This window comes from Gopherus evgoodei, chromosome 9, assembly GCF_007399415.2.
Source record: "Gopherus evgoodei ecotype Sinaloan lineage chromosome 9, rGopEvg1_v1.p, whole genome shotgun sequence".
Taxonomy (NCBI): domain Eukaryota; kingdom Metazoa; phylum Chordata; order Testudines; family Testudinidae; genus Gopherus; species Gopherus evgoodei.
In genome coordinates this window covers 52,076,008-52,095,296 of record NC_044330.1, presented here as the reverse complement: position 1 = coordinate 52,095,296, position 19,289 = coordinate 52,076,008, and the positions used below count along the sequence as shown (strand labels likewise).

The 19,289-nt window shown below is 49.2% G+C and overlaps 1 protein-coding gene across 5 annotated transcripts in view; it reads left to right on the top strand.

Annotated features, from left to right (window-relative positions):
* Positions 1-19,289, top strand: part of DGKG (diacylglycerol kinase gamma) — a 139,596-nt gene that overhangs the window by 18,450 nt on the left and 101,857 nt on the right. For 4 of the 5 annotated variants that reach the window (XM_030575609.1, XM_030575611.1, XM_030575610.1 and 1 more), the window contains exons 2-3: positions 3,786-4,128; positions 12,283-12,359. In XM_030575609.1, the coding sequence (XP_030431469.1) occupies positions 4,062-4,128; positions 12,283-12,359 (144 nt within the window). In that variant the 5' untranslated portion in view covers positions 3,786-4,061. Of the gene's footprint in view, positions 1-3,626; positions 3,631-3,785; positions 4,129-12,282; positions 12,360-19,289 lie in introns of all 5 variants that reach the window. The other variant, XM_030575608.1, reaches the window with a different exon arrangement.

Sequence of the window (19,289 nt, the reverse complement as noted above, 5' to 3'; positions counted from 1 at the left end):
AAGCCTTACATTAGAGTGAATAAATGAAGATTTGGCACACTACCTCTGAAAGGTTGCCAATCCCTACCATAATCAAAGATTCCAAACCCAGATTAAGAAGACTGGGGAAAAGGTCATGGATGGTGCGCTCTGGGTCTTGTTTGGGATCTGTACAAAAGAATTTGGAGAGCAGAGCTTGGTTGGGCATGTGATAGATGTGGTGAGTACATTACACACGCTGCGGGAGTGACCAGTCTGGCATGTGCCCCCCAGCACTCCTCGACACATGCTGGATAGACTAGGGAGGCAATGTGTCTTAGTGGAAAGGGCACAGGACTGGGACTTTGGAGGCCTAGATTCTGTTCCTGGCTCTGCTGTGGGGTGACCTTGGGCACTTCACCACTCAGTGCCTTAGTTTTACCATCAGTAAGATAGGGGTATTGCTCCTGTCCTCCTTGGTAAAGTGCTGGGAGAGCTACTGACAAAAAGAGAGGGATGTTATTAATACCAGTATGCTCAATGTCGCTGGCACCTGCAGCTCCAGTACAGATGGGAATTCAGAGCTTGTAGTTTGCCCTCAGATGTTCATTTCCCTCATTTTAAATAAGTAAGCTTGCTCTCCTGAATCAAATGCCTTTTTAATCTATTGAAAGAGCACCTGTCTTACGGCTAGCCCTGAAGTTGCCTGAAGCCGGCTGGCCTTTCACAAACCCTGCTGGGTCTCTGTGTGAAACATCTAATAAAATAAGAGTTGTGTTGAAATTGACAATCAACATTTAGCAGGCAGAGGAGCCTAAAATCATGCCCAGGTGCTCTCATATGTTCTGCATGTACCTCCTGGAAAAGCCGACCTTTCCCAAATGTCACTGTAAGCAATTCACTTAGTAAAGGAGCTTACTGATTCAGAAGGCTGCAGATTGATTGTTGGGAAGCTGTCACTTCCAGGAGGCTTCCCACAAGGGCTCTGACATTTCCTCAATGACTGAGATTTTGGGGGAGCTACATTTAGGAGTTATTCAGTCGTGTTCCCTCCTCGTCAATTTTTAATGTAGATCAGTGGTTTTCCACCTTTTTGCATTTGCAGACCCCTACAGAATTTCAAATGGAGGTGCAGACCCCTTTGGAAATCTTAGACATAATCTGCAGACCCCTGATTGAAAACCACTGGTTTAGATTTTAAAAAAACAAACCATTAGTCAGAGGATCTGTCAGAGGGTTAGGACCAATACTCATAGATGAAGGAATGATGTGAGAGTTTCCATTTGTTTAAATCTTCTGGCTTTAAGGCCTCCTGTCCTCTCCCTTCGCTAATGAATAGTGCAGTTCTTTCTACTCATATCAAATTTAATTTTCTCTGGGAAATGTAAGTGGTAAATACACAAAGTGAGAGCTCTTTAAAGTACTGATGAGAGGTTACAGATTCTACTGATATTGCTTTAGTAAAATGGAATCCCTCACACAGGCAGAATCTTTCCAAGTGGAAGAATTTTTAGGGCAGCCACTGTATATGGCTCGAGATCTAGAGAGATTCAGCACAAGACCAGATGTTAACTCAGCTTCTCATGTGCAACTTCCAGCCACAACCGTATTCTATCTAATCTACTTGTCTGACGTTTGGAAGCTTCATCTGAAGAGGCCACAGTCCTAGGAATTTTTATGGCACATCTGCTCTGTCCAGAATATTTTTCTGATCTTTTTAACAGCCATAACCAGGCACCTCTGTTATAAATGAAACAGTCCCATGCCTTGCTGTTCATTCGCCTTGGATATACCTCTGAAATCATCACACGGATAGAGAGATTCAACAGCCTTGGGGGAGAAATCAGAATTAAAATAATGGTTCATGCTGCTTCTCATAGAGTCTCAATTGCTTTCCATCCCAGTGCCCATTTTGCACCTTCTCTGTGGCAGCTATAGAGCTGATGGAGCAGGTTGAACTATGAAGCTCAGCACCTCAGCTGGTGTCTAGTTAGACTGGGGCATGCATGAGAGCAAACTGGCTGAGGGTCAACCCAGACAAGAAGGAGGGGATGGTGGGTGGGGGAAGCAGCTGGGGGTGATAACATAAGAACGGACATACTGGGTCAGACCAATGGTCCATCCAGCCCAGTATCCTGTCTCCTTAAGTGACAAATGCCAGGTGCTTCAGAACGCATGAACAGAACAGGGCGATTATCGAGTGATCCATCTCCTGTTGTCCACTCCCAGGTTCTGGCAGTTGGAGGCAGATGGCAGAAGTAATATCAATCTGAGGGAGTGCGTCCGCCATTAGTCACTAGGGTTTGGAATTTAGGGGTGATTCTAAGCCCCATGCTGCTATCTGGCCATCATATTACAGCCAGAGACCAGTCAGCTTTCTACCAGCTGCATCCGGCTAGGAGGTGGTGGCCTCTCCTTTCGAATTGAGTCTGACCACTGTCGCCCAGATCTATGTCATCTCAGGATTAGACTGTTGCAATGTGCTGTACATGGGGCTACCCCTGAAAACAATTCAGACGCTGACGCTGGTGCAGATCGAGGTGGCTCACTTACAGAGTGGGGCATCTCCCGGGAACACATGGCCCCGGCACTCAGGGGTTGACACTGGCTGTCCACTGGTCTCCAGGTAGAGTTTAAGATGTTCGTTATGACCTGTAAAGCCCTAACTGGCCTGGGACCGGCCTATGGGAAGCATCACCTCTGCCCCATGCCATGCTGCCACAGCTGTGGTTTGCAGGGGCGCTCAAGCTGATTCTCCCTTGTTATCCAAGTGGGTGTGGGGTTTTAGAGAAGGGGAGGGGCATGGGTGGGGTCTCAGAGGAGAGGAGGGGAGGGGCAGGAGGCGGTGTTCAGTTTTGTGCATGTTACACACATCTCTGTAGGAGAAAGGCCTGGCTGAATTCCTGTTATCTCTGGCTTCCCCTATGCATAGGAGCCAGAGGGGGGACATGCCGGCTGCTTCCCAGGAGCCACGTGGTGCGGAGGTTAGCAGGGAGCCTGCCAGCCCCGCTGCACAATGCCACCAACCGGACAGTCTAACTATGCACCTCAGCTATTCTAACCGGCAGAATTCCAGTGTAATGTACCAGAGAGCCAGGCCCTAGGTCTCCAGGGAGAGCAGTGCTCCCAGATAACCCACTGCAGAAATGGGTGTCATTAAACACACGAGGACACACACTCTAGTGCACACTCTTTATGTGTTCCTTACCCATATAAAACCAGCGAGCCCAACACCAATCAGTATGAAGAACAGTGCCTCTCCTGCATTCTGCCGGGTGCTGGGGGAGGGGTGATGAGTTACCTCCAAGCCAGGCAGCTCTTTGGGAGGGGCTACGTGCTTTATTCATGTTTCCCCAGCATTTACATGGGGGTTTTCACAAAACGTTAGACTTACTGGCTCAGATCCAAGCAAGCATTTGCCCCTTTCTACTAAGCATTATGGTGACTAGGGCTGAAGACCAGGTGTCTTACTTGAGGCCCCATGTAATGTGATTGTGACTCCACCCACTTAGAAACCTGAGTCAGCACATTTCACTAGCCACTGGGACATCACAGCCAGTAGTTTTGCCTTACTAGTTTGTTAGTCAAATAGCTGGTCACTATTGGAGTCTGCTATTTCTAGTTCATTGTCCCCGGTCACGTCTACGTCTGCAGTGTCATCATTTGAGAGAGGTTGGAAGTGAGCCTGTTTCAGAGTAATAATTGTGCCTACTCATCTGTGACTCCAAACAACTTGCATAAGCTTTGATTAAGGCTTTGAATCTACTGAGAAGCAGGCAGATAATCAGTGTAAGTGATTCTTTTTCCTGCATTTCTTCCTATTCTAGGAGTGAAGAGGCTGAAATAGCATTCTCCAGTTGGTGTGTCTGAAGCACCTACTCATGGAATCCCTCCACACAACAGTCGTAGTGATGGGTCTGAAACACAAGGCCTCTGCACTCATCCTGCTGGTGATCTGAAATGTGTACCTGGCACCCCTGGGACAGAGCAGGCACTGACCAATGGCAATGAACCTGGGCAGCTCCTAGTTCCGCTGGTGTGGATCTTCATTCCCCCTTCACTGTGAAAGTGTGGCCTGGGCTCCCCAAGGGCTCCCCTGAAAGATGAGTGATGGTGCGTGGATCTCCCTCAGCCCGACAGAATTTGCGCAGCTCCAGCAATATTCTGATTGTGAGTATTGTAATTCTCTTCCTGCTCTGCTGTCATGTGGCTGGCTGTGGGACGTGTAAGGGGGGAGGAATGAATGGCCTTGACAACAGCCCGGGCATCTTCAGAACTTTCTGTGCAAGACAAATATGGCTGTAATCTTCTTTTCCTAGTGACTGTACCTAGAGCCCATTCCATGGTGCAGCACCAGGCCATCTCCTCACTGACTGGGAAATAGGCAAACTAAAGCACTGAGCAGTAATGACCCACAGAGGTCTTATATGGAACTTTATAGATCCTGCAGATTCTACCAGTCATCTGTGTTCTCAGAGGCTTTGTGCACATGTTGTATGTAGGAACACGGTGTAGTTACTCTGTTTATCACTTAACCCATCACGGTGTCTTTTATAGTAGTGCTGTGATGAACTCGGGTGCAGTAATACAGTAGCTGTGGAGCAGACACTCTGACTCAGCATTACAGCTGGCTGGGAATTTTTCAGCTGAATTTCTCTTGTTGGAAAATGACCGTTTGTTGAAACGGTGTATTGGTTTTGACAAAATATTTGTGGGAAGGTTTCCCCAGTGCAGGATGGCCTCCAGGGAGACTCAACCCACAACAGGCCAGTGGTGAGAACACTTGCTTTGGATGTGAGCGTCCCAATGGAAGCAGGCAGAGCAGGGATTGGAATGTGGGTCTTCCATATCTCAGCTGTGTGTGGCTTTTGGCTGGGCTGAGCTAGGCTGGGCTGGGGAAAGGTCTATCTTGTTTCTCACAAAAAAAATTCAGAAAGGCTCCTTTTCATTCCCTGGCAGAAGGCAAACAAATGTTAACACCTTGAAGTCTTTCACAAAAGAGAATACTTGTTCTCCAGTCAGCCCTACTGAGCGTAACTCAGCAGTTGTCCATCATTTCTGTACCGGGTCGTCCATGTCCCAGGAGCTGTCCTGTTTGTCACAAGTCTGGCCTCTAATGTTGGTAGAACTGTGGGGGAGAGGAAAGGGGGGGAGTTTGGTCAGGTCCATTTTTCTCTCATTGACCTTATTACCATGATTTAATCTTTCAGAGATTAGCCTACATCATTTTTCAGCAGCCGTGTCGCTCATTAGGGGACACTGTCTCCAGAAACATAGAAGATTTTGTGGGCTTATTTCTACAGTGGCTGGATTAGACGTTCAAGTCTATTCCCGCTTTCAGGCAATGGCAGTGTTTTCCTGTGGTATTCTCTCTATTTTGATCCTGTGTGACTAAATCCAGGTTATCTGAACCCACTCGGGGCCCTGAGACCAGAGCAAAGAGAATTAAAAGTAAACTGGCGCCCATTAAAGCATTCTAGGAAGGAACTTTTCTCAAGTATTTGTAGCCACAGCACTCCTGAAAAGATCCTGGTCTGAAAGCAGCTCTGCTCCCTTTGCAGGGGGTGCCTGCGGGCTCAGCAATTTTCCATCCCTGGGGTGATGAGGAGGAGGAACAGCTACAATGGCAACATTCCAGCCCTTTAGCAGGACCTGCTTTGCATCACTAGTTGGAGGCTAGCCACTGCTTTAGGGCTGCCTGGCAGAAATCCCTCCTGCCTTCGGTTTAGGCAGCATCTGTAGGTGATGGTTTACTTCAGCTCCTCCAGAGTCATTGGGGAAGCTCAGCTCTTGATCCCTTTGCACCAAACTAAAGTTTTTTTTACCCATTGTTTGGACCAAATCACTGTCCCATCCTCCCCACGTTGAACCCACTCCCTGTTCTCCCTTCCACTGCTGCATGGGACTAGTTGTTTGACTGCCATCAAGGCCCTGCCGAGCACTGGCACGCTGAGCGAGAATCTGCAGGAGGAAATCCTTGTCAGATAGCCTTCTGCAATCAGAAGGGGACAATCTGGCCTAGACTTGGCCAATATATTTACAGGAAAGTCTACAAAAGGGAACACTCTAGAGACAGGTCAGAAAGAGCAAAACATTCCTTAGTGAGCACTTATCAAAAATGAGATTCGTAACTTCAGGGCAGTTAAAAAAATAAAGAGCCAAGAAAGACATTAAGGAGAAACAAACAAAACATTGTAAAGTACAGCTGACGTTTGGGAAGCAATGATGTATGTGGAGTATCCTGCGTCTGAATCAAGTTCTGCAGCTTCAGAAACTGGGTTCTGTTTTATTTAAGCACAGACGATAAAATAACTATGATAACGCTAAGTCCAAAAAAAAAGATATGCAACATCTTCAATTTATTAATTGATGTTTGGCAAGAAATGGAAACTCAGAGATGAGTTTGATGGAGAAAATTACTAACTTTATCTATATTAAAGTTAGTAGTAATATCAGAGGAAATTGATATCTTACAGAACTACGCAGTCTCTCCATTCCCAGACCTCACTCTGTCTTTGTCCAACATTCCACAGCAGCAAAGGAAGTGCTTATGAAGGGCTAAAGGGCTTATGAATGTGCAATATCCTTCCAATATATTAAGAGAAAGGGGGGTTGCAATCTGAGGCTAAAAAGGATGTGACCTTGACAGACAAATTGTCTGGACCTGTGAATTCAGAGAACTACACAAATCACGCAATGTTGACCCTAACTTCTCATTTAAAGTGCTTCCTATTTAAATCATACATGGGCTCAATTTGACCAGCCTCACTAGTTGTTTTAATCTGGAGTACATTGTGTTACATTTTACTTTTATCTGAAACAATCTAACTTTGACTCTCATCAGCCTGTTTATCGTGTTTTCTTGCAGAAAAAACATCACTAGAAGCTGGTAGTGGCGAAGAACTAAATTTTGATTTCTGGTCTGCTAATCTAACTGTTTTTTAAGCAGATATGGCTAGCGAAGGCTTGAAGGGGCCCAGGAAAATGCCTACTCCTCGGATTACTGGGTCCCTTTGCAAGCGCAGTTAATTCGGTGATAATCTAAAGCTCCAATTTCCTTTCTCCTCTCGGGGAGTGAAAAGGGCTCCCTTAAACTCCCGACTGGTGCAAATAATTTTCCTTAGACAGACAGTCAAGCTCAGTGGCCAGGAGTTCTCTCACTAGGACTTTTTCTGGCACTCAGAGCTGGTGTCTGAGCTCCGCAAACATAAATGCACGTACCCTTCCTATCCCCAGAGGTAGGGAAGGTTGGAGCCCTATTTGCATGACAGAACATTTATTTAGCATGACATTCTTGAGAGCCCCTAGATTGAAAAACATGGCATCTTCAGCCTAGTGCTCCCTCCAGCTCTCAGCTGCTCTGCCCTGCCTGGGTGGTTCCTAGCCAGCTGTAAACCATCCCCACTGATCTGCCACTCCACCACGGTTCACTGGGTGCACCGCTTCTACAGCCAGGCGACCTACTTCACCTCCTTTTGCTTTTAAGCTTCCCACGTTGCTGTGAAGATCTTGATCCTCTGTAGTTTTACCCATGAGTCTATTTTTATCTAATGCCTATGTGACTCCTTGTTACTTTCCTGCTCTCTCCTCCCATTCAGCTGCAAAGTCCATCTCATCTTTTAACAGACAGCTCTTTTGCTAGACCTGGATGTCACACCCGGACCTCACCTTGCTTGTGCCCCCAGACTCCTCTCCATACCTGTCCCGCGAGCCCTCCACCTCATCTACTTCCACCACCACTTGGCCTGGCCTGCATGCAGCCCTCCCCCCTTTCTCTGAAACCTCATTGTCTGACCTGTGCATCCACTCAGCCTTCCCGTAGAAGCCCCTCTTGTCTCGGCTGTGAAATCCCACCCATCCTTCATGACCTCTTCACTTGGAGTCATTTCACTTTGTACTGTCCTCTGCTGCTTGTGTTAGTCTCTAGCAGGGGGCAGCTGCCATGAGCATTTTCCTCCTGGCTGCTCTGGTGCTCGATCCCTCCCAAGCAGGAGGAAAGTGGCTTCCTGTCTCACATGGAAGCTGAGCGGAGGGAAGGGGCTGCCAAGTCTCCTTCCATAGCAGGCTCTTGTGCAGGTGAGGGAGGGCAGCAGAAATCTGGAGACAGAAAGGCTGCTCCCATTCCAGGTATGAGTCCCCTCCCCAACCCATGGACAGCAGGCAGGGAAGATTTGCTGCAGGATGTGGGGTGGATGGAGGGGCGTGGTGCAAGGTGGGGAATGCTGAGGGGCTGCAGGAGTCGGTGAGGGGGCAGGGTATGGAGCCACACTCAATAGCAGGGAGATGGGGGAAAGGCTGGGTCCTGAAAGAAAGACTTGGTAGAACCTAGTGTAACCCTTCTGCCAGGGGGAGCCAGCAGCAGCAAGGGCCAGGTTCAGTATCTAGGGGTTCCTTTTCAACAATACAACACAAAAAGGAGCTACTCAGTGGCCGGGACAATTACACAACACTCCCTGGGTGCCTCTAAGAGGCAATACTTCCCCTCTTGCAAGCACAGAGTCTGAGTGTAGCCAGGGGTGGCTCCAGGCATCAGCACGTCAAGCACGTGCTTAGGGCAGCAAGCCACTGGGGGCGCTCTGCCGGTCGCCATGAGGCAGCGTGCCTGCCGGGCTTGGGGCAGCAAAATGCCTAGCGCCGCCCCTGAGTGTAGCAAAACCTTTTAATAAAAGGAGGGAATTAACTCAGCATTAATTTGGGAATACACCACAACTAGGGTTCATAAACACAAACCATGAGCAAAAGACCCACCCCCAAGTAATTTAGTCAGTGTCCTTTTCCCTCAGGGTCTTAAGTCCAGCAACCCAAAAGTCCCTTTAACGTGCACATCCCTTCTCTGTATCCCACTCACAGTTGCTGTCCTTGGCTAGTGCAACCCCAGAGTTCAGAGGTTCACCTCCCACTCTGTGTGGAAGGGGTGGGGTAAGGCGGTACCTTACACACTGCCCTGCTCAGGCACTCGCTTGTCACCCCAACGGCTGCTTGCCACGCCTCTGCAGGACTCTGCCCTGGCCCTCTCCACCAGCTTCTCTGCTGGCTGCTTGCCACATCTCTCCACCAGCCAGGCTGCTGGCCACGCCCCTCCACCAGCCTCCCTGCTGGCCACTTGCCACACATCTCTGCCAGCTGTCCAGCTGGCCACTCACCAAGGTGTCTTCAGGGCCCCCCCTCCACACACACACATAAAACAGCTCTCAGTGATTTCAGCTGTTAGTGGGGGAGCCCCACTGCTAGTGTACACTAGGCAGTCTCTTGAAACAGAGACACTGTCCCTAAGGAGATCTAATATTTAGCCCGAGGTACTAGTGATTTCAGTTCTGCAGCATGTAACAAGACTCTTAATTGAGTCTAAATTAGCTCTTGTATTAGACCAGTGGTCCCCAACCTTTTCGTCTGGTGGACACCAGACGAAGGACTGTGGTGGCAATGGAGCATCTGCTAAAATGCCACCGAATTTCTGTGGCGTTTTGGCGACAACGCCTCTCAGTGACATCGGTTGTCGGTGACAAGTGGCATCATTGAGAGGTGTTGCCGCCAAATTTCTGCAGCGTTTTGGCGGCGACGCCTCTCAATGACATCACTTGTCGGCGGCAAGTGGCGTCATCGAGCGGCGTCACCGCCGAAACGCCACAGAAATTTGGTGGCATTTCGGTGGATGCTCCACTGCTGGCCAGGATGCGGGCGCATTTAGATGCCCCCGTGGGCACCATGGCGCCCATGGGCACCACACTGGGGACCCCTGTATTAGACCATGGAGAGAGGAAGAATCATATGGTGCCTAAGACCTCTCTTTGCCCTCTCTCCACTCACTGGGCTTTGGAACCCATGTTCCCTGCCTAGCGAGTTCCATTCAGTTGAGGGTGAGTCCCTCCATTGATGTATGCCAGGTGCAGTTCTGCTGCCCTTGGTTCACACAACAAGGATAACAACCTTTTATTACTCCTACCCCAATAATAAGGAGACTGGGGATCCAACACCAGCCGCAAGTGATCATTTAGACAAGCAAATCCCATCATGCTGAACACCTAGGCAGGATGGGGGTGTCCATGCAAATGAGATCAGCTTCTGAAGTATTTTTCCACAGCTCACCACTAGATGTTAAGGGAGAGCTTATTTAGATTCTGCTTCCACCAGCATCAGTCTGGATGTTGGGAACAAGTCATGTGCAGCCTTGGGATCAGACTTGAAAAGCAACTGGGGAGCATGAGGCAGGGCATCCTGGCCTGTTTCCCATTCCTGGGGGTCCCGAGTCACTCCTGGGTTAGATGTCTCATTGTGGGTGAGTCCCCTTCAGTAGCATGTGCCACTGAGGAAGGCACTTAAGCTCCATGGCCTCCAGAGGCGAATGCTGCATTAGCAATGACATGTGGAGTCTCTCACCTCTGGGCCTTGCTGAGACTCTGCCCAGACCATTAACTAACCAAGAGGCAACACCAGCCAGTGGTGTTCAGTGGCCTATATGTACCATGGCCGAGTGGTCTCAGGTCAGCAATTAGTGGGAGGGTGTATGCATGGAGAAGACCACTATTCCAGCTGGCATCTTTACAGACACTCATCGATGGGCACCGGATAAGTGTCCCTATCTTCCGATGTGCTTCCTTAAAGTCAGGCTAGAGGGGTACTGGCCAGGCTAGTGCAGCAAGGTCGCAGTGCCGCCGTCTGTGCTGTGCCCACTTCTGTGCTTTCAGAGCAGCCGCTCCGTACTGTTCCCACACAAGGCTCCGCCCAGCTTGAACACTGCAACGAAAACAATCATCCAGTCAGCACTGCCTTGGGGTCTCACTGTGAAGCAGGATCTCCATTCTGCCTGTAGGCACTGTTCTCCCTCCTGGGCACCTGCTGCTCTGGGATCCATTGCAGCTGGGTTTTTCCTCTGTCTGCCACGCATGGAGGCTCCTTCGTGTTTTGCCCGCCCTGTAGTGATGGCAGGTGGAGCTGGGCAGAGACCTGATAGCCTCGCTAACTCCTCAGTGTGTCCTCTCCATTTGAAGTGGCAGAAGGTTCTGCTGGGCCTCTCCGGGCTGTTTCCAGGCAGGCACTTTTTCTAGTCTTGTGCTGATTTTTCTCCCTCTCATCGGTGCCCTGGGCAGGGTGAGGGTTCTGAGAACAGGAGTCTGCAGGAAACTGGTATGTGAGGAAAAACATGGCAGTGAGGCACGCTCAGCTAAGATGAAAGGGGCTTCTGCACACGGCCCAGCTGCGTGGTGCTCCCTCTCTCTGTCTGGAAGCATCCTGGAACCTCCTGGATTGGCGTCCATACTCTCTATTGTCAGATGGATACATTCAGTGGTTTGTGAGGCCTATGAACTGTTCATTAAAGATCTCCCGTCCTGTGAGGGCTCCTTGTTTCGTGGGTAGAACAGCACAGTGCTTTGTTCAAGAAACATTGCTGGGTAGTTACCTGGTCTTCAGTGTATTCTATTAGCCATCACTTCAAAACAGACATGTTGTGTTTGGATATGGGTTCTGCAGTCTCTCTTGCTGTTTTACCATCATTAAAACCTTTTACATGGTGGGGAAGGAAGAAGAAAAGCAAAAAACCAACCAACCAAAACCACCCTCCAATCAGAGCAGGTTTTCATCTTGGTTCAGTTGTAAGTTTCTCTCCTGTTTGTGCAGATTGGTTTTACTGCTGACCACTTCTCAGCTGTAATGGGCGCACCAGGTGAACAAGAGAATTTACTGACGCAGCTATAATTTTTCCGTCCCTGAAGGCAGAGGCTAGTGCTCAATGAGACACCACCCACAACATCACCCAATTTTACATTAAATTCCAGTCAGAATATCTCAATCCCTTGTGGAGCATTCCTGCAGAGAGATTATGGGATTCCCTCTGACTGGGATCTGGCTTCATTTCCATGTTTTGTATATCCTTTATCCGCTTATGCATTTATTAAAGTGCCCTGGCTGCAGACGGCTACCCTCTCTTAATGTTCACCAGTCAGACTTGATAGTTTGTCTTCTCAGCTTGGGCCCAGTGCCTGGGAGTACAGCTCCCCCTGCTGGCTGCACATTGTGAAGCTAGAGCAGGAGGTTCAAAATAAGTAACTAGGAGTATGGAAGATGAGGAATAACCCCAGTTGTAATGGGGGCTGGAGCACCGGGTGCCTGCTCCAGAGAAGGGGAAATGATAGGTGGGTAAGTACATAGTACTGTTCCTAGCATGCTAAGCCTCTAGCTGTCTTATTGCTAAATGGGTGGTTTAATATCACTGGGAAAGCTTGTGACATCACAACTTGATCTGCTGTTAATGGTTTTCATGGCAAGCGGGGAAGTCTGTTCCTTCATCAGCATCACAGTCCTTCATATGTGGTTCTGTCCTCCTAGATTCCACTAAGAAGCTGAAGGATGTCTTGGAAGAGTTCCAAGGGGATGGAGTCCTCTCAAAATATAACCCAGAGCAGGTAAGGAGGTTTATAACATCAGCATGTTACATATTCATCCCCTTCCAACAGGCCAGAAAGGCTGATAAGTGTGTCATAGCTACTGAGCTAATTGCACCTCTGTCTCCCCACCCCGGTCTTCCCAAGCGCATCATGTCTCAGGCCTTGAGCCGTCATCTATCTGAGGATGGAGTTATGTGACTCACCCATTCTCACACCAGGCTCTGGGCTGCAATCACCCATGCATCGACTGCAATTACATCCGCAGGCCTGATGATGTCGAGCAACTGGAGGTCTGTTCCCTCCGGGGTAACGACAGTGGTATCCAGTGACCACACTTTCTCCTAAAAGCAAGAGATCATTTATTTAGAATAAAAGCGTTTAAGAGAAAACAGATCTTAAAAACAATAGCCAGTCTGTTCGCATGCCTGCCTCTCCCTAAGGCTTACCATTCCCTGGAGCTGAGGAAGGCCCTAATGTCTTCAAACACTCCAGCAAGACCCATGGGTGTGTCTGCGTAAGAGCTCACGGACAACTCCCTAGACAGCCCCTGGCAACTGACACTCTTGGCAGGAATCAAGTAACTTTTTAACTGGGTGTAGCTCTTTGATCTAAGATCTCCCAGCATTTCAAGTGGCTAAAGCAGGACGCAGAGCCACTCAGGTTTGGCCCTTCAGTCCCTCAGAGATGGAGGTGGAGAGGTGGGCAGGCCAAACCTTTGGGCAGCCCTGAATGTGGGAAATGTTCTACTTCAGCGAGGACTGGGAGGTTTTGGGCTTACAGTGGGACAGTCCCATGAATCCCAGAGCTGTTGGGAGGACTGGTAATTCCCAGCTTTGGCAAAACCAGGCTTGCAACTTGGAGACAGGAAGCAGTATCCCTGACCCATTGTCTTTCAAGTGTGTACCTGGATGCTCTTATCTGGGAAAACTGTGTTGCTTTCCTGCTTGTCCTCTTTGAATTCAAGTATTATAGGCCTATGACAAACATCCTCTGATCCAGTACAAGTTATACACTCGCTCTCAATAACTAGGTTAAACATCAATTTTCTCAGATTATCACAAAGCTCCTCCATGTCATACATGCCAAACCCATGAAAAAAATGCAGAAATTGAGCTTTGGGGTGGGGCTTAATTGGCTTGTGCGTTTCTTGTTGGCTATTTTTTGGCTTGTGGCTTGTTGCTTGTTGTCGCTTGTTGCTTCTTTTTTTTGATCGGCTCCCGGCAAGCAGGAGGCAGGGAAGCAGAGGCAAGGGAGATGCCCATGGGCCCACCACAGTCCCAGACTGCATGCTGGGGGATCTAGTCACAGCATGTTGGGGTTCATAGGAATTGGCTTGTTTTGGCCTTGTTTTGAAATGGGATTAGCTTGATTTTTTGGCTTATTGTGAAAGTGGGGGTGCTTATTTCCTTTGTGAAAGTTGGCAACTGTGCTCCATGTCTGTCACAGAGAGGAAGGAGTTTGCCACCTTCTCATTCCCCTCCATCAATAATATTTGAAATCCACTGGTTGGTTTGGTTGTCACCTTTTACCCAAATACCTGATCTTTGCCCCTCCCTTCTGTATCATGATCAGTGGAACTGGAGTCAGAACGCCCATGTTCCCCGGAGGGACTATTAGTGATGAGACACCAGCAGAACAGGTAGTGCGGGGAGCTAGGCTGGAAGCAGTGTGGTCACGTGGACAGAGCAGTGCACAGAGTTTAATAAAGTTCCACTTGTTCAGCTTACCCACCTCCAACCTCACTCTTTGCAAACGAAATGCGGTAGCAGCACCGGAGCGGTGAGTTCTCTGCAGCACAGCAGTTGGCGGTGTGAGCCATGGCACTCGGTTTGACATCCCCAGCCCTGGATTGTGCAGGCACAAACCTAGCCCAGCGATGGACCCGGGCGAAGGAGGAGTTGAGCTGTGCACAGACCTGGCCATGCAGGAGGATGACAACAGCAGGAAAGTGAAACTGCTAATTTACCATACTAGGGAACAGAGCAGAGAGGTCTGCACCGCTCTGAAGCTCACCATGGCCTCAAGCCTAACAGCAGTTCCCTGTTGCGCCCTGAAGCAGAACTGCAGAGTGACTAGAGACCCACCTCTATGCTAATGCCTTACGCACACTGGCTGCTATATGTGATTCTGGGGACTTGTCAGCAGAGCTGTCCCTAGGGGGGTGCGGGGCCCGGGACATAGGTGCTGAGTTTCTAATCTGCTGGGGAGGTGCTCCCCCGGCTCTGCACAGGCCCTGCCTCCACTCCACCCCTTCCCCAAGGCCCCACCCCACCTCTTCCCACCCTGCCCCCTCCTCCAAGCAAGCTGCACTCTCACTCCTCCCCCCCAGCTCCTTCTGACACCACAAATCATCCTATTCACAGCAGGCGGTAGGCACTGGGAGGGAGTGGGAGGTGCTGATCAGTGGGGCCCGCCAGCAGGCAGGAGGTGGTGGGGGAGGTTCTAGTAGAGGGGCTGTCGGTGGGCACTCCAGCCCTGGAGCGTGGGGCCTGGGGCAGTCGCCCCAATTCACCACACCCAAGGGACAGCTCTGCTTGTCAGACTCCTTGATTCAGGACAGGACAGTCTGCAGCATTTGGTATCCCGCCTATGGGAGTGGCTGCTCCGGGAAGGTGGTCTCAGACTAGACAGATGCTTTCCCTTGGGACGTGCAGTGGAAGCTGCAAGAGAGAGGATGACAGCTCTAGGAGGCACAACTGCCTCAGAAGTATGTACAGTGAGACAACAGCAAAAGCGAGCTGGTGGTCAGGGCTTCATACCCATCAAGAGATGCATTTACCGAGGGAGACGGCATGAGCAGGTAGAGGAGACGGACCCTGCACTGGACAGCATTGCAAGGAACGTGGGTTGAACCATTTTAGCAGCGTGAGCCAGAGCAGAGGAAGGATCCAGAAAGATTCAGCCAGACTTGTACAAGAGGGGGAGGGCACAGTGGGCAGCGGTGGTGACACCATGACTCTCTCCTGTAGCCCGAGAACATATCGGGCTCAGGCTGTGGCCAGGAGAGCAATAAGAGACCAGACCAACCTCTGTGCATACGACAATGTTACTAGTGAAAAGCCTTGTATGATTTCAGAGGGCTAGCAGGGCCTCCTGCAGTGTGACTCCTTGGTGTGAATTGCACTCAAACATGCCCATCACAAAGAGCAGTTGCAGTTTAATAACATACAATGAGTGCACAATGCAGCCCATAGAAAAATGTCACCTCCTTGTAACTAGTCTGGAAAACAACCACTGGGGCCAGCTGAAGTTTGTGGTGGTGGATGGTAAGTGCCACTGACCCCTCCTGGGGCATACAGCCGTACAAGCCATGGATCTGATCGAGGAGAGCATCAGACTGTTATAGCGGCAGAGCTAGAAGCAAAAGGGGGAGTTCCATGGACAATGGAGGTAATTTTAAGAGCCTATGGGTATGTGTTCCAAGACAAGGAGTGTCTCAAAAGAAAGCTGAAACTGCAAGTACACTCCATAGTAGAACCTGGGCGTTTACCATGAAGGAAAATTCCAATGGCACCACGTACTCTAGCATTGAGCTTAGAAGTCTACAGAACAGGGGCATCAAACGGGGAACAAATATTTAATAATGAACTCTTCAGTCTAGCAGTGAAAGGTGTAATATGATCCAATGGCTGGAAGTTGAAGCTGGACTAATCCAAACTGAAAATAGGGAGCACATTTTTTATGGTGAGAGTAATTAACCATTGGATCAATTTACCCAAGGGTTGTGGAGGATTCTCCATTATTGACAATTTTAAAATCAAGATGGGCTCTTTTTCTAAAAGATCTGCTCTAGGATTTATTGTGGGGCAGGTCTCTGGCCTGTGTTATACAGGAGGGCACACTAGATGATCATAATGGTCCCTTCTGGCCTTAGAATCTATGAATTATAGCACCTGTAGAGGCCAGGACAGCCATCAGACAAATAACACATCTGCATAGACCCAGAGTCACTGAACTGGGCTTTGAAAAGATGCCACTGTCCACTGCTCACAACTTATGTCATCTTGCTAGAACTCTCCAAAGCCAGAACCTCTACAGCTGGATGTGAGGAGTGGGTTTTGGTACAACAGCCTGGAGAAAGAGTGCTGACAACCTTTGCAACACCCTTTGGTCCCTACACGTGGCTGCACATGGTGATGGGCATAAGCCCAGCACCAGATGTGTTTCAGAGAAGACTCACCCAAGTGCTGGAAGGACTGCCTGGGATGAACATAATTGCAGATGATATTCTTATTGTAGGGAGAGGAGCAACAATACAGAAACTGAACGAGATTGTGACAGAAAACAACAATCTTTTCCACTGTGATGGAGGGACAAGAATATAAAACTGAACCCAGAAAAAGTATGATGCAACAGCATGAAGTGACATACACTGGACATCTGCTCACAGCAAGGAACTGAAGGCAGGTCCCAACAAGACCAAGGTAGTTAGACCTGCCAGCTCCAGTGGGTGTGAAAGGGGAATGGTGCTTCATAGGAACGATAAAAATTCTGTCCAAGTTCTAGCTGCAGTGGTGGAACCCACTCGTCAGCTCACAAGGCAGGATATTGAGTGGGACTGGGCAGGTCCCCAACAGCAAGCATTGGACACACTGAAACAAATAATAATGGATGCCCCTGTCCTGAAATACCACCAGCCAGAAGAGTCTCTGACATTCTAATGTGATGCATCAGAGAAAGGATTGGGTGTAGCTCTTCTGCAGGAGTAGGCGGTCTCTTACGCCAGCAGAGTCCTGTCAGAGACTGCAGAGGGGTAAGGCCTGAAGAGAAAAAGAGCTTCTGGCTGTGGTGTTTGGAGTGGAATGATTCCACCCGGACACCTATGGCCATCAAGCAATAGGGCAATCAGACCACAAATCCCTAGAGACAGTCATGGCAAAGCCACGTCTTAGTGCTCCAAAGAGATTTGAGCACATGTTGATGCACCTCCAGTGCTACCAGGTAGAGACCAGATAATGTCCAGGACCATTACTGGTGTTAGCTGGCACCTGAGAAGTGCACATCTACCCAGCATCAGTGAGTTGGGGCAAAGGGATGGGCATTGATGACAGAATAGGGAATGCAGGGAGTTAGGTTGGAAGCAGCTCAGTCACATGGACAGAGAGAGCCATGCACAGGGTTTAATAAAGTCCTGCCCAACGTATCTGCATTCAGCTTCACTCTTTGCAAATGAAACACACCCACCCCCGTTTTCTCCCTATATGGCTGTGCTCCCCCAATGAAACCTGTCTTTGTTCCCCCTCACGCTTTCCAACTCCCGCTCTTTAGCCATGAACAAGGCTGGGACAATGGACTGTCCTATCGGACTAGGTCTGGGAAGAGTCTGTCCCTTGTAACCCGTCTCCTGGGATGGTTGAGTTTTGTAGACAATGCTTTTTGAAAGGCTCAGATGAGATCTGGTAGGACAGAGCCTTTAGCAGAAGATGTAACTGTAAAGAGCTCAGGGATGTTTGGTTTAGGATCATTCGAAGCAAGGTGACTAAGAACAGGCAGTGGGTTGTCCTCAGCTAGGAGAGGCAGTGAAAGTGGCAGAATTATTCAAGAACACAACAGGGCCAGAGCCAAGGAATATAAACTGACTTTAGACAAGGAGCCAGCACAGAGGGAACTTCTTGTCTCCAAAGGTAATTACCACATGGAACAGACCAACAAAAGGCATCACTAGGAGCTGCGCTTGTGAGCCTATTGAAGAGCGGTGGACAGGCACTTAGGAGAAAACAGGCCATTGTACAAATGATGTGTGGTGGGTGGACCTCAATGAGTTCTAACTGCTTCCTGCCTACGGAGCCTTTGGCTGCTTCTCTCCTATGACGTGTCTTTCACAGTGAGTGTATCCCTCTTACACAGAAGGGATCGCGTAGGTGTAATACATTCTGGGGAAAGCAGTGTAATGACTAATTACATAGAAAATGTCTTTGAAGCACAGATCAGCTGCGGGTGAGGGGGAGTTGACCCAAGATAAAAATTTCCTCCAGCATCTTGTTTGTAATTTAGTAAACAAAATGCTGCTCCTCGCACGCCTTCCCTGCGATGCGTGAGGGAGCTGTCCTGGGACCCACGTCAAACCCCTTCCTCCTACCCACGTTGGCACCTTCAGGGAAAAGCTTAGTGGGTTTGCTCACTCCCATAGCATCTTCAGAGATGTCCTGGCAGACTTGCTTCTCCTACTCCTCTCAGTGGCCCCCAAGTGGTCCAACTGCTCTGGCTGTTTCAAATTGGAATTGCCCTTTGACACTTGTGGCCTGGAGATGACAGGGACGGACTTTAGAGATGGAGACCTAGTGAGTCATCTAGTCTGCTCCTGAGCAAATACAGGATGTGTTCTACAGAACGCTCCCTTGTACTCGATTCAGCCCACTTGTAAAAAGCAGAAATCGCATCACCTGAGCAATTTCCCCTAGGAAGTTAGACACTGGCAAGTGTACAGTGGGCAAGAACCCTTCACTGGATGAATTATTCCTGGTTAAACCCCCCTCAAGTTCATTTCTTCTCCACTCCTGGTATTTTCACCCTTCCAGAGCCTACTAACCCCTCTCCCCTCAGCTATCACTTAGCTCTGCGATCCACTATGGATTCAGTTCTCGAATTTTTCCACATAAATCAGTCCCTTCAGTGCCCTAAGGACTTTGTTGCGCTTCTCTGAACTCCATCAAATTTGTCAGTAACTGTCTGGTCCTGAGGACTGCAGCATGCCAGAAGAAGGGGCAACAGAGCTCCCTGAGAAGGTCCTTCACGTCCCTTCTCTGTGAATGGAGCCCATAACTGGCCTTTTATGCAGCTCCATCCAGTTGAGAGCCTCTATCTAATTTTCTGCCCACTATCACTGCCAGCACTTACTGCTGAACTTGCTCCTACTTTCTGCACATGGACGCTGGCCTCATTATTTCCCATGTGTTGCACTTTATTATTTTATGCTTTTCTTGCCAATATTTCTAGTTATTTCTCCGC